Below are 14,944 nucleotides of genomic sequence, written 5' to 3'. Positions count from 1 at the left end.
GACAGACATGGCAGGCAGCCATAGGGGCTGGGGCAGCTTTGTGCCCTTGCTTTCCTGGAAGCACTTTCCCAACACTGTAAGTCTGCTGTGGATCTCTGCAACAGATGGGTTCTTTAGCTCAAGGAATGCAGCCATCCACACCCCTGGTTTTGTTTCTGATTTTTGGATCACAGAGATGAAGATCATCAGCCAGGCAAGAGGCAAGACTCTGGGAGACACCTTCCTGACCTGTAGCTCACACCCCAGGGAGCAGAAGTTGGGGACAGAAATCTCTGGGGTTGTTCACAGCTGGCAGAGATGCCAGCAAGTCCTCAGTGCTTCTGTGTTACTACTCAATGGAGCTGGACTGCATTGCCAACTTGATCTTGAGACTACCAAGGAATTTTGGCTCCAGCAGCTCTTGATGATCCACTTCTGGTGGTCTGGATTACATGAGACATTTTATTCCACTCTGGAATGGGTCTGGAGGCTGCCCAAAGTGGACATGTTGCAAGAAAGACACCCAAAGCCCATCTTAGAAAGCATAGCTTTGAGATGACAGTTGTGACATTGAATCTGACCCCTCAACAACATTTTTTCCAAGCTGTAGTTGTTGAGAAATGAGGTCCAACACAAGTGCTTTCTAGATTAATGAAAGATTTTTAATGAATCCAATTTAATTGGATTTCTATGTTAATCAAGTTTTGATTATGTGTTATGTGCTCAGGGTCACTGTTTCAAAAGGTTAATGCCAAAATTTCCTTGTCTGCAGTTTTTGTGTCTAACCTTGCTCTTGCTTTATCTGATTAGGAGGGGGATGGGATAAAAATACAAAGTCAAGATCCAGAGCCTGAGAATCCAACTACAGACTTGAAATTAAAATTTTATTGGGGAGAAAGATTACATGCTGCAGCTCAGACCCAGAGTCAAGTCCACAAATCCCAATTCCCTTGCACTCTTTATTCAGCAGCTTCATTTGTACTTAAAGAAATTTGCTTCGGCAAATTTGTATCCATGTTCTACAATAGGCATTTTCCTATAAATTCAGGTTCACACAGAGTTTGTTCAGCTTACCTATTTTTTATTTCAAATTTTTACCAAGGTCTGTCAGGATTTTTTTTCCATTACAGCACATCCACCAAATTTCTCCATTACTTTTGAAGAAGTTTGTTAAATATTTGAAACTTTGGAGTATGAACAGTTTGCCTGTCAAATTGTATGCAGATCTCTCTTTCCTGTAGATATATATATATATAAACATATTTAGACAGATAGCTTTTGGAGGAGTTTATTGCAAGTATTAAACCATTTGAATTTTCTTTGAAGTACTTCTTTTCAAAATAAACAACTTGAAGCTGAGTTTGGATTATGAGAAGGAAGGCCTATATATATGTTTCAGAACAAATGTGTGGGTGATCCAAATCTGGAGCTCAGATAGTTTCCAAATGACTGATGGACCCGTAACACAAGTAACAGAGTCCTTTTCTTAGGTTCCAGGCATTCTGGCAGAATTTAAACCAGAGAAGAGGGATCCTTTATCAGAAAAATTAGAGAGTCATTTGGAAGGGAGGTGGGGAAAAGAAAGAGATGTTTAGCAGTTGGAATGCCAATATTTTATTTATTTATTTATTATTTATTTATTTTATTTATTTATTTATTATTATAGATCCTTAGCATGAAAGTCTGTTCGAGGCACCTGTAGATTTGATATAGCTACTTTAAAACAGATATATCACTGGATTTTGGAAGGTAGCTTTTCTTTACTTTGGATGTGAGTACCTCAGTCTTTCATAATTCACACAATTAAAAATTCAGACCTGACAAGATATATCATATGGTAAATGTGTCTGAACTGTACTAGCCTTGTTCATAAGAGGTAGAAAAGAGGTTTTTTTCTCTTAAAAATAAAACTGAATTATGTTTTGGTTATAATGACCTGGCAGTCTTTCATTGCAGAAGGGTGACTTCTATAACGAATATCAGAATCCCACAGACACATCTATCCAACAAGAGCATTCAGTATTAACAATAATATGAGGTGATTAAGATACGAAAATTCAGTTACGTGTTGACATGCAAAAAACCCTTAAAGGACCATCTGTCAGCACTGAGTTGTCTTAAATGAATGCCATTATTTTCAGTGAAATGTGACACGGTTTTTAAAATAAGCTCATAATAAAGCCATACAGGTTTTCCTTTATTTAAAGGTGCTATCCATAACCTAAGGCTCTGAATGGATTGAATATAAATACCATGAATAAAATTACAGCTTTCAAAAATAGACACTAGAGGTGTTTTGATTATTTTAAATGAAGTTTCTTCAGCAGACAATTTTGATTCCTCCAGTGTACTGAAAAATACAAAAGGGCAAATGAAAATGAACTGTGAGAATCCAGACCTGTGACCAGGGAGTGTGTTATTGTGCAGAGCACTAAGCAAGGCTACAGAGCAGCTCATGGAGAAGGAAGGACGTGGACTTACAAACCAGGATGTGCACTGTCACTGGGAACCCCAGCCCGCGCTCGGTGCAGGGCTGAGCAGAGACTGAAGGGCTGAGCCAGCTCTCTGAGGATTGATTTAATACTTCTGCTAACTTGATTTGGAACTGGAATCTTCCAAATGTGTTTCTGTCTCCTATTAATGAGATGACTATTTTTGCTTATGAGACCCTTCTGAGGTGAAATACATGAGTATGTGAGAAATGAATGCAGTGCACAGTGAAAGAGCAGGAGTCTTGTGCCCAAATTCAAAGGTGACTAAAGCAGAGGGAAACATTGGAAGCAGCAGAAGTTGTTACTGCAATCTCTGCCTTCTTCCAAGCTGCCTCCTAGTGCCTCTTTTAGGCTCTCCTTAAAGTGGCAACTAATTGTTTTCAGTTCTGGCAGGTAGACTCTTGGTGGGTTAAATGCAAACCTTTAGGCTCAGTAAGTGATCCTACAGAAGTTTGAATAAGCACTGTTCCTGTTCAATTTGTTTCTCTTTATTGCTAGAAAATGAAGGGATGGAGAGCTGAAAAATATGGTTCCAAAAGAAGAAAACCAGCCTATGATTCCAGGAAGAATATATGCTTTCTGGCTCATTCTCTAGAGGTAGGAAGCACGTTTAATTTTTTTTCCATAATGAAGGACTCTGTTTGTGTTCATGCCCTACTTCATTTTGTCTGCATTGTCTAAATGCTGCCTAGTGCTTGGAACATATCTGAAATGAATCAGCTGGTGAAACTGGGAGAGAAGGGAGGTAACTTCTGGCATGACAAACTTCAGACAGCATTTGTCCAAGAGAGCAGAGTCATAATGACCCTGACCCTTCCTAGGGATTAAGGGATCTTCACTGCTTGCTGCCCAGACTCTGCTCTTCACATGACTCTGGAAGAAGATTCACCTCTGTAAAAGCCACTACTTCCTGGCTTCCCAGAAGCTGATAAGTTTTCATAAAATATTTGACTAGCAGAAATGGTGAGTTACAGTGTAAAGTTGCAGGGTTCGAAAGGATAGCAAAACCAGCAGCAAAGACTGCAACAAATACGTCTTGATGTAACACAGGCCATGGGGGGGGGAAGTGCCTCAGACAGAAACTTTTTTGAAGTTGTTGGACAGTTGTTGTCTGCTTTTTAATGTCTGTCAGAATCCTACCCGTCTGCACTGCATCTCGCTAGGGAATCCAGACTACTGAGAGGTGATAAGAAAGGGGAAAAAAATAGTAAGGTATTGAAAAATTGAGGAAGCAAAATTAGAAGTAGACTTCAATATGTGATTAGAAAGCTAAAGAGAGCTCTCCAGGTGATTAAGCAGGCTGCCTTGAGTCGCAGTAGCTCTCCTTACAGCTTTGAGTGGCCAGCTCCTAGATTGCTTTGGTTTGTAGTCACGGATAAGCACTCCCTCTGGAAATTACTGAAAGCAGCCTGCCACATCAGCTCACAAGCTTATAAAGTTATATTTTAATTGTGTTATTAAACCTTTCTCACTTTTATTTTTGTCTGTTTATTTCCCTGATTCATCTGGATCAAGCTGTGCTGGAACAGAAGTGTGGTTCCTCCTGAATTGTGCAGTTTATTTGTAATAGGAATGTAATGAGAATGGGTGAAGCCCACTTCCCAGAAGCAATCTGAAATTGATCTTATTCTTTCTATTAAAGGACTGAGGTTGGAAGTGTGGTAGGGGAATACTAGAGAAATGTGCTTTAGCAGTAGGGATAGAATTTTGTTCCTGTTTTATTTGGTATAAAACATCCAGACATAGGTTAACGGACAGAGGTTAGGTTAAGATTCTCACCTTAACTATTTCATTCCTTTCTATTTTCTTCCTTTCCCAATCCTTTTCTCTTTCCTCTGATTTGAAATTCATCTTTGTGTGGCTCAAGGAACTCATTTAGGTGGGTTGGCTTAACACTTTCCATCAGAAAGGTTATGCTAAACTGCTGAAAAAATTAAATATGCTCTTTTGGCTCTAGAACCAGTCAGACAGAATTACTATGGGACTGCTGGTAGGGGAGGAACTGCAGATGCTATTGTTTTTCTTCCATTACAAGCACTATATATTACATTATTTGAGGAAATTACTGAATTTTCCTTTTAACTATATCCGTTACAGTTGCATCCTGATCCTCTTTTGTGACAGAAGTCATACAAGACAGAAGCTCCTGTCTTGAATCCATAGGCGCTTGCCTTTAAAAAAGTGCCCATATTACCCCTAAAGAGCACAGGAGGTAATGCTGCTCTTTCTTGACCGTTCAGACACCTTCAGTGGTCATCAGTGCAATCAGTTCCACTGCAGTCTCTGTTCTTTAGCATTTGTTTCCCCTCACACACAGCTGTATGACATTGCTTAAGTGACATGCCAGAGAGGAGAGCTCCGGACACTTTTGGGAAGGCTTTCTGGCAGCAGAGTAGATCACTGGTTTGTTAACACAAGCAAACAATTAAATTAAATGAATTAATAATTTGATTTAATAATTTGATTAAATAATACTCCTAAGCCTGGACACACCCAAATTCTCAGCTGTGCACATGTAATTCAGATTCTGAGGTAAACTATTACTACACATAGACTCATGTATAAGCTGTTGAACAGGAACAATGAGAGCTACTGGCTCATACCTGAATGAACTTATTTTGCCTGAATATTTCAAGATATTTTTAGTTTTCCTACAATAACAAACGATCCTCAGCTCTTTGATCAACTTGATATTACAGCAAAAGAAAGGAAGGAAAAAAAGAGAAAGGAGTTGCCATCTGTCATCTGTGGCTAATTATTTCAAGCCCTACCTTGTTTTATACACTGCAGCACACTATTTTGGGACTTGTTAACTGAGAAGTCTTCTACTCTGCAAGAGTATAAATGAGTTCACCTCTAGCAAGTTCCCCACTGCTCAGCATGTTGTGCCATCATCTCACACAGCCTTCCTCCCAGCTGAATGTCATAATTTATTAGTTCAGTATTTTATCCTGCTCCCCTGGCTGCACTGGCTTTTCAGTGTAAGATTCTGTTTTGTCACCTCTTTTGTGGCTGTATGGGAAAGGAGAGGGAACAGGACTGCATTCCTCCAGATGCTTGTTGCTAGTCCCGCACCTTGACACTGGCTCTTGGGTAATTTTTGGAGTGAGCCAGCAAATGAAGGAGCTCTCTGCAAATGTGGAGGAACCAAATCAGGCAGCAGGTGTTCATCTGAAAAGCTGCTCACGCTACTCATGTGAAAAGCAGTGCACAATGTGCTCCTTCAGACGAGACCCAGGAGCGCTCTGATTCCACCTCCCCTGTGGACATAGCACCCCAGAGAACTGTACAGAGTGAGGAAGCAGATTCATTACTCCAGACTTTCCCAAAAATTCCTCTTGTGCCTTGAGATGTGGATTACATAAACACAGGCCATATATTTTGGGGTTTTTTTGGCATCTTATAACTAAACCACTTCCGCATTCTGGGTGAATCAAAACTTATGTTTTTACTTTAACTCTCTTGCTGATACTATTACTGCTTTCGCATTAGATTTTAAAGGTTAAGGTGCATCAGGCTGGATAAAATAGAACCTATCCTCATTTTGCCATACTCACTATCTTTCATTTTACCAAACAAATGTTTGGGGTTTTTTATTAGTTCCTTCAGTGAGGTGGTATTTTTCAATATAACTGGAAAGCAAGTTTCCAGATATATTTTTACAGCCTAGATAGGCTGAAACAGTGTGGTCAAGATCAGAGTTAATCAACAGGAAAGAAACAAGCTGGCTTTCAGGAAATACAAAAATTTCTCTAAAAATTTAGATCCTTGTGAGCTTTCCAAAAAGCAGGCAGGAAAATGAAAATTATCTTTCAATGGCTGTTTATTTATATAAATATTTCATATTTAGCCATATGAAATGGCTAAATAGCCTGAGCTAAAATCCTGGATTTGTGCATTTTAAGTTGTAGTATACATGGCGATAAACTGTGGTATTGTCCTCTACAAGAGCAATCTTTTTTTTTTATTTTGCAAATAACAACTACAAGTAGACAGTGGTGGTAGGAAAAAAAGATATTTTTTTAGTGAGCTCTACAAAAAGATGACTAAGTATCATCCCAAGACTCAGAACTTCCATGTGGACATCCATTTAAAAACAGAATGCAAGACCAAACTCAGTGATTACACTGTGGATGTATGAATTTGTTCTGATTTTAAAGGATTTCCAAATATTTAACCAAGTTGGAATTAGGGTCAAACATTTTGTAAAAGAGTTTTATATGCCTGGATTATGTTTCACTTCACTGATCATCTCTTGATTTTAGCAAGAACAAGCAGTAGAGCAAAGCTATTTTTGCATCAAGCTCCAGGTAAGAGTAGAGTGTATCTGCAGAATCCCAGGGGATTGAAAAGCAGAAATTCAAACCACTTTTCCAAGATTGCTGAGTTTTTTTACTCCACAGAGTGTAGACCATGGGAAAAATTACCAAAAAGAATCTCACTTACGTCTTCCTTACACTAGCAGCACACTTAAGATGAAAATTCTCACACATTATTCAGAGAAAATCAATATACTGCAAGAACCAATCTGAAGCTTAGTCTGTCTTTATTTTTTAACCTAATTACTTTCTTAGTTTGAAATATATTACAATATTTCATATGTCACTGCAAGGATAGGATTAGTGAATGACATTTCTTCTACATACCTGCCACTTGGAATAAAGTCAAGCAAAAAAGAAAAAACAGTGCATTCAGGAGAAAAGTAGAAGAGAATTTAAGAAAAATATGGAAAACTGAGTCATTACTTAAACTTATGCTACATGCTTCATAGAAATATAAACCAGGATCAGTCATAACTCCCCCATCCTTTCAGTATTCTGTACCTATAGCATTGAGAAAATCCTTCATTCAGGAGACCCAAAATTAATGTAAACCTGATAAAGGAAAGAATATATATACATACCAGCAATTAAGGAAGGTGGGTGAACTGCCCAGATAACTGTGGTATCAACAGTGAAATGCAATGTGCCTGTATTGTCAAACTACTTCATCAGAAAAGGGATTAATTGGTAGTAGGCAGCTGTGGATTTTGCAGCTTCTAAAACAACTTTCAGTTTTTATGCATGTTACTAACAATTATTACAGGCTTGGCTGAGGCAAGCATCTAGAGTAGTATAACAAACAGATCTGCTGTTACTCCCCTAGTCCAGAAAACACAGTGGCACTGAACAATGAGAGACCACAGACTGACACGAAGAAATGAAACATTTTTAAGGACATCAGAAAGTTAGAAAGAAAGCATAACTGCACAAAACATCACTTATTAGTTACCTGTCCCAGAGAGTAGGTGAAGATTTTGCGAGCCTGCCCTGGAGAATTCTAGGTTGCCATAGGCATGTTGGCACCCAGGAATTTCGTACCCTGTAGCATGAATAGAGGATAAACCATGGCTAGGTGTGGCTCATAAGACATACGAGTGATAACCTAGCTAGATTTGCTGCATATTAGAAGGCTATGGCATAATTTGGTACTAATTATTATTCAGGATATCTTACTTTAAAGCAGTATTAAAACTACAAAACAGAGTGATGCTACAGCACACACATTTAGAAATTTTCTTGTGTGACTGTTGTAGGTCAGAAAAAGCATTTACAATTGACCTTGTGACAGCTCTAAATGGGTGCTACTCCATTTATTTTACTGGAGAAGCATTTGGTCTTAAGGTTTGTGAATCAAGCCCTTATATTTTTGCATTGTAAAAACATCAGCTTAAACAAATTTATGCTTCATTGAAAGAGGGTCATCAAAATGCCTTCTGAGCACCATAGTGAGAACATGTTTAACAGTGTTAATTGAATCTGGGCTGAGGTTCAAGTCCCACATATCAGGTTCTGTGCTCATCTACCAGCAGCAGAACAGTAGCTGCAAAATGTTTGCTGGTAAAGAAAAGCACAAAGAGAAGCAATCTAAACTAGCAATAGAAGCTATGAATAACACACAGCAAAAGCAGATCCTGAGCCCAGTAGAAGGACGAGGCAGGCAAATTAGCAATGAGAACTGTTGCCCAACATTAGCATCAAGCAATGCTGGTAAGATTCAAAACAGTCTGTGCAGTCCTTAGTCAAGCAAATCCTCACTGAAGTCAAAGGTGTTTTTTCCTGAGTAAGCTCTGAGTAAGGACTACAATATTTGGCCATGCAGAATACCTCATACAGTATTTCTTTATTCCTTTGCAATATCAGAAGTGCAACATAACATGCCTGGAAGGACAAACTCAATAAAAAAATCAGTTGTTCCTCACCCGAGCATATCCATATTCATGAACCAGAATTTTTGCATAAACTTTCCCTCTGGTCAGTGATCACTACACATGCAGAAGATCCTACCCATCAATTACCAGTGGGTACCACAAAGCAGGGACCTTCTGGACCCTGAACATATCTTTACATACATGACGTATTTCAGGAGTGCTACAGAGAGCAGCAGAGAATCTCAGTGTCTGTGGGAAAGGATAACCCTGCTGAGGCTCTTGCCACAGCTCTAAGTCTGCCCTGGGTTTGGCTTCATGTCAAGGACTACTGGCAGCAAGATGATGGTCTTTGAGACACTGAGGAAAAGCCACAAGTGAATTTCAGTCTGTTACTTTAGTCATACTGAGTTGTACCTAAGGAAAGAACATTTAAGCATCTTTTAACTTCTTCCATACTGGACTTGGATTAAGCGTGTGAAGACACCCAGGGAAGACATAAAAAATGTGAGGGCCCAAGTATTAAGTGCTGCCATCACATGAATTTACAGCAATATCAACTTTGAAATCAAACTGGGGGTGAGAATAAATCTATGCTGTCTGACACCTCAGTACTGTTTGTTCTCCAGTGAACTGTCAGTGTTACTTTGGATTATGTATCTTGCACAGCTTTTTTGATGTTCTCAAAGTGCAAATGTCATAATCAATAGGTGAGTACATATTTAATACACACAGTTCTGTGGCACTTCACTATGCCTTTTCATTCCCAGCTATGGATATTAGGAAACAGTCAGTTGTAGGAACACATTTTTGGAAATGGTCTTTACCTGGCTCTCCATTTAGTATTTGCATACTTTTACATACAAAATTGTAAACTGCTCCTAAAAATCATCTGAGAAACCTTAATATTGAAAAAAACCCAACCAAACAAAACAGGGAATCTAGCCACAGGTTTTTCCAGAATGAGCAGAGGTTTTTCAAGCCAGTACATTTTGCATATTTCTCTGCACTTCATTGAGAAACCCTCTATAAGAATGTTCTGATGAAATAACAAAACTTGAAAATCCTGAGATGGCTTAAATGAAAACATTAGGATTTTCAAGCCTGCAAAATTAATTAAATTTGGGCTCTTGGTGCAAAGAAGCCATTTGAGCAAGGAGAAATCTCTGCTGCCTTCAGATCCAGAGCAAGTTCTCATCCATATAGTCTTAATCTAATCTATTACTGATATATAGCATCTATACTGATATATAATCTAACCTTTTACTGATCTATAGCAAATGGCTTTGCCATAGGTAATCTTGACAAAATATTTTAAGGCTGTGATGTTGTGAGATGTTTTGACAGAGATGGGAGCGATGTAAATTCCACTTTAGCTGTTTGTTCAGTGTTTTTCCTGACACTGTTTTTGTAGTAAGTCCCATGTAATTGCTCCATAAATGAGCTAATGCAGAGAAAAGCTCTCTGCTCTAAATGTAGTGGATCTTTCAAAAGCTCCCCAAAGGGATTTAATAACATCCTGTCTCATATAATCAGTGTCAGTTGTAGTCAGTCTAATCCTATTCTCATATGCAAGGTTGAAAAATAATTAGTAATGGTAAGATTTATTTGCCTGATATTAAACCACAAAAATTAATTTGTCAGCCTCTACAGTTTACATGGGATATTGTTTTAGCACTGGCAAAAAAAGAAATCAGCAAAACAGACAAACATTTTTGTCTAAAACAACTGCAAATTTTAAAGGAGACAAAATGGGAAAATCTCCAGTTTTGTTACTGTGTTGCTTCCCTTCTGAAACAACATTTATAAGAAATTTGTAAGTATTGCAAATAAGGAACCAGCCTATTCAAAAAAAATTGTATAGTCACTCCAGACAATTAGTAGTTTACTAAAGGAAAAATGCCAGTCCCAAAAACCTGATTATGAAGTTTTTCAGATTATCAAATATTAAAACTACTTTTTATTATGCCAAGGCATGGTAAAGCAACTAATTTTCCTCTTCTTTCTCCAGATCTCCCCTTATGCTTAACTGATGTGATTGGGATTGACTCCAGTGTCAAGTGAGGTTGGAATTTGGACACACTGTTGTAATAGTCTGTGTTTCCTTGTCTTGTCCTAGAACATGCAGTATGTTACTTCGAATACTGTCTGTGGCTCATCTGGCAATAATCACAGAGGATACTTACAGATCTATAGCAAATTTGGAAAAAAAAAAAAGGTGTGGGTATCTCAGTGAAACGTGATCAACACTGTCTAGAGAAGAACAGCTAACAATTCATCAGTTTTGGTGCCAGAAGGTCATTGATCCACTGTGCCTGGAATAGACATATACAGACTGCTATGCCTATTTAAGAAACAATTTGATAAGAAAAGTAAATGCAAGGCCCTGTATACTACCCTCTCCATATTCTGTAGGTGGTGAATAAAATTTTTTTCAGTTCTTTCTGAAGCTGCAGCTTGAAGACGAGTGTGAGAATCTGTGAGAGAAGCCATTCCTCAGACACCAAGGTCAGTGCAGAAGGAGTGTCAGGAGGTGCTCCAGGAGCTGGAGCATGGGCAGCCCATGGTGAGAGAACTGTGCCCCTACTGTCTCCCATGGGAAGGGCTCCCCACTGGAGTAGGGAGCGTGAAGAGTCGTCACACTGAGGAGGAAGGAGTGGCAGAGACAAAGGATGAACTGACCACAGCCCTCATTCGTGTCCTCCTGTGACACTTGAGGGGAGGAGATAGATGAGAGTGAAGGGGGGGGTTGGTGGGAAGGTGTTTTAAGATTTAGATTTTATTTTCTCATCATTTTTCTCTTATTTTATTGGTGATAAACTAATTTCCCCATGTGGGATCTGTTTGGCTTGTGATAGCAACTGGTGCGTGATCTCTCAGCACATAAGCCTTTCATAATATTTTCTCTCCCCTCCCTGTCCAGTCGAGAAGGGAAGTGACAGGGCAGCTTTGCTGGGCACCTGGTGTCCAGTCAGGGTCAAACCACAACAGGAGAATCCACATGTCTCTTTTGCAAATGTCAAATGCAAATCTGAAAGATTTTTCTGTAATAATGTGTTTTTCAGAAGTTGGAGGATTTTGTGGTTGCTCCACTCGTGAGTAGAAGACTTAGTGAGTAGATTTAAGCAGTCTTCAAGAAAAAGTCTCCCCTAATATCACACCTGTTAAAGGGAGAAGGATTTTCTGTAAAGCAGCAAGGAATGTATCCCAGTCTACATTTTAGCTTAAAGTCAGTGATTTTTAAGACATGAAGGGGATTTGAAAGTCACCTTTAAACTGGGTTGTGCTATTATGATTTCTGTGCTTGCCCAATTTAGCCTTATTTTACACTGCTACAAGGAACTTAAGCACAAGAACTGCTATTTTTGCTTCTATTAACAACATAAAGCTATTTTAAGGGCATGCTTTTATAAATACTAATAACCTGAGATGAAACATTGACAGAGCAAGCTGGGAGAACCACAGGGACACCTTGGAACATACTGTCACGACTCTACCTCTACATCCCGTCCTCATTGAGAAGGCACGTGGCACTGATGCTGATTTAGCATCACAGACTTGCAAGATGCTGTCAGCTGTGCTTTCCTTCTACCTACTTTCCTACCAGTCATGCCAGTGTAGGTAACTGGCTGTCATCTCCATGGAACAAAGGCTGGAGCTAATAAAAATGTCAAACAATCCATTTTCTGTGAGGGGGTGGTAGTTCTATTCCTGGAGTTACCAGAACTATCCATGACCACAGCATTAAATAGTGTAAAACTGCTGCAGGGACTGCAACAATATACGTTAATGAACATTTTAAGTATAACTCCCTAGTTGGAAAGCAGGGTCCTATGGAACCAGGCATCCCACCAGCTGGGGTAATCTGCTGGGTCTGGACCAAGAGCTCTGCAGTGCAGACACAGATGCTAACAGAGTGTGTGAGACTATAAGGAGGCTGGGAATGTCCGTGAAGCAGAAAAGGGAGGAAGATGAGGACACCTGTAATCAGTGAAGTTAATACCTCTTTTGTGACAGTATAGGAATACAGAGATGTTGCTCAGTTTAACACATTGCAGGAGAGGGTGTTTCCCTGAAAAAGGCCTGCTTGCTTCCCTACCTCTCAGTAACTTTCTGACCAGTCAAAACTCCCACTTTTTTCCTCATCCTATTTCTTGTCGGTTTTTTGCCTCACTCTTCTAACAAGCTCCTGCTATGGCTTCTCTTCATCTACAGCTTTATCCATTGGTTTAATCCCCAAATTAGATGTTTCTTGTATGGCCACTGGCTCCTCTTGGTCCATCACCTGCTGCACCTGGTGAGAGACCACATCCATGTGCCTTCTTAGGAAGCCAGACACTACAAAAACTTCACCTGCCATAAAGAGTTAGGGAGGAAGTCTTAGACTTGAAACTCTAGGATCAAGAACACTTGACTGAGATTGAACCTGTGTGAGATCTAGTTTAGAAACTAATACTTTTGAAGTGCACAACTTCACAAGTTTATAAAAATCATAGAAATATAGAACGATTTTGGTTGGAAGAGACCTTAAAGATCCTCTAGTTTAAACTCCCTTGCCATGGTCTGGGACACCTTCCACTAGACAAGGTTGCTCAAAGGCCCATCCAGTCTGGCCTGAGCAATTCCAGGGATATGCCATCCATAACTTCTTTGGACAACCTGAGCCTCACCATCCTCACAGCAAAGAATTTATTCTTAATATTTAATCTAAATTTATTCTTTTCCACTTTAAAGCCATTCTTCCTTGTCCTATCACTACATGCCCCTCTCAAATGTTCCTCTCCTGTAAGCCCACTCTAGGTACTGGAATTCCCCCAGGTCCTTCTCCTCAGGGCTGTTCTCAATCCATTCTCTGCCCAGCCTGTACTTGTGTTTGGGATTACCCTCACCCATACGCAGGACCTTGCTCTTGGCCTTGTTATACTTCACAAGGTTTGCATGGGCCCACCTCCCACCTCTGAAGCCTGTCCAGGTCCTTCTGGATGACATCCCTTCCCTCAAACGTGCCAACTCCACCACACAGCTCGGCGTTGTCAGCAAATTGCTGAGGGTGCACTGAATCCCACTGTCCATGTTGATGGCAAAGATGTCAAACAGTATCTTTATTCCTCACAGAGGCATTTAAGCTGGCCTTCTGTTAAAGCCAAACTACTGGCCAGAGTTTGTGCTGCTTTTCAGGTGACCTCCTACTGACATGTGATCCCTCTTCAGGCTCTGTTAAAGGCACTGACATCAAACTGGTGCAACTGGGATGGATTGAGATTCCTGTCCCTTCACAACATCAGTTTAAAGCCCTTTTCACAAACTTTCCAAGCCTATGCTAACTATAACACAAATTCTTGACACTCTGGAAAGCTCCTTGGAATATTTTAGGTCTCAGATGCAAAGCAGGTTGGTTGAGGTGTTCCTAATGAAAAAAAGTAATTGCTATGAGTAAACACGCTTTTTTTTTCTTAGTTATATTTTCTGAAATAGCTGAGGTATTTTAACACAAAAATGTGGCATACAACATTCCAATTGATACAGTCAAAATTTTGCAAAGTGTTAAGAAATCTGTCAGTGGAAAATTTTGGGTAGTCTCAGTGATCAGTAATGCTGCTGGGTCACCACATCTCCCTTACCTACCTATTTATCCACCTATATTTATCAAACCATGTGGGTGGCCTTTTATGAAGTAAACATGTATGAATATGCATACACATATGTGTATGTATATGTATGTACATACTTCAAATCCACTCTTTTCAGGAAATATATGAGGAAAATAGTACACAAAGCCTTTAAAATGCCATTCTTATGCTATAAATACACAAATGAATAATTATCACTCTATTAGGCGGGGTGACAGAGCAGTTGTGGTAGAATTGGAGTTATTTGCAGTGTTTGATTTTGTTTGTTGATCCCTTCAAATAGTTGTGTCGCCAAAATACAAATTACATTTCATTCAGACACAAAGCAGTCAGTTCAATAGAGGTGTATGAACAAAATATAGGGATATATGACTAATGAATTAATGAACTCTGTTCTCAAAATGCTAAGATGCCTTACTCTCTGTATGATAACATTAGCTAATCAGTTTTCCATAAATTTCTGATATTTAAAAACAGATTTAAGCTCTCAAAAGTACCTGTGGAAACAGATCACATTTTTCCAAACTTTTGCTTTATTTCATTAATGGGGTACTCCAATATTGGCTTTAAGCTAGTGGGTTATTGCAACAAAATCCAAGATTTTGAAGCTTTGCATGCTTGGTGATCACTTTTCTTGGTATCACTGTGGCATTATA

The 14,944-nt window shown here is 39.3% G+C and overlaps 1 protein-coding gene across 10 annotated transcripts in view; it reads right to left on the bottom strand.

Annotated features, from left to right (window-relative positions):
* BEGAIN (brain enriched guanylate kinase associated) overlaps window positions 1–14,944 on the bottom strand; it is a 160,459-nt gene that overhangs the window by 67,347 nt on the left and 78,168 nt on the right. For 5 of the 10 annotated variants that reach the window (XM_039553158.1, XM_039553160.1, XM_039553161.1 and 2 more), the window contains one exon: window positions 7,743–7,832. The exons of the other annotated variants lie outside the window; for them this stretch is intronic. In XM_039553158.1, coding sequence (XP_039409092.1) covers window positions 7,743–7,832 — 90 coding nt within the window. The remainder of the gene's footprint in view (window positions 1–7,742; window positions 7,833–14,944) is intronic. 10 annotated transcript variants of the gene reach the window in all.

The sequence above is a fragment of the Corvus cornix genome, chromosome 5 (assembly GCF_000738735.6).
Source record: "Corvus cornix cornix isolate S_Up_H32 chromosome 5, ASM73873v5, whole genome shotgun sequence".
Lineage (NCBI taxonomy): Eukaryota > Metazoa > Chordata > Aves > Passeriformes > Corvidae > Corvus > Corvus cornix.
Note: the sequence above shows the minus strand (reverse complement) of the source record. Positions and strands in the feature narration are given on the sequence as shown.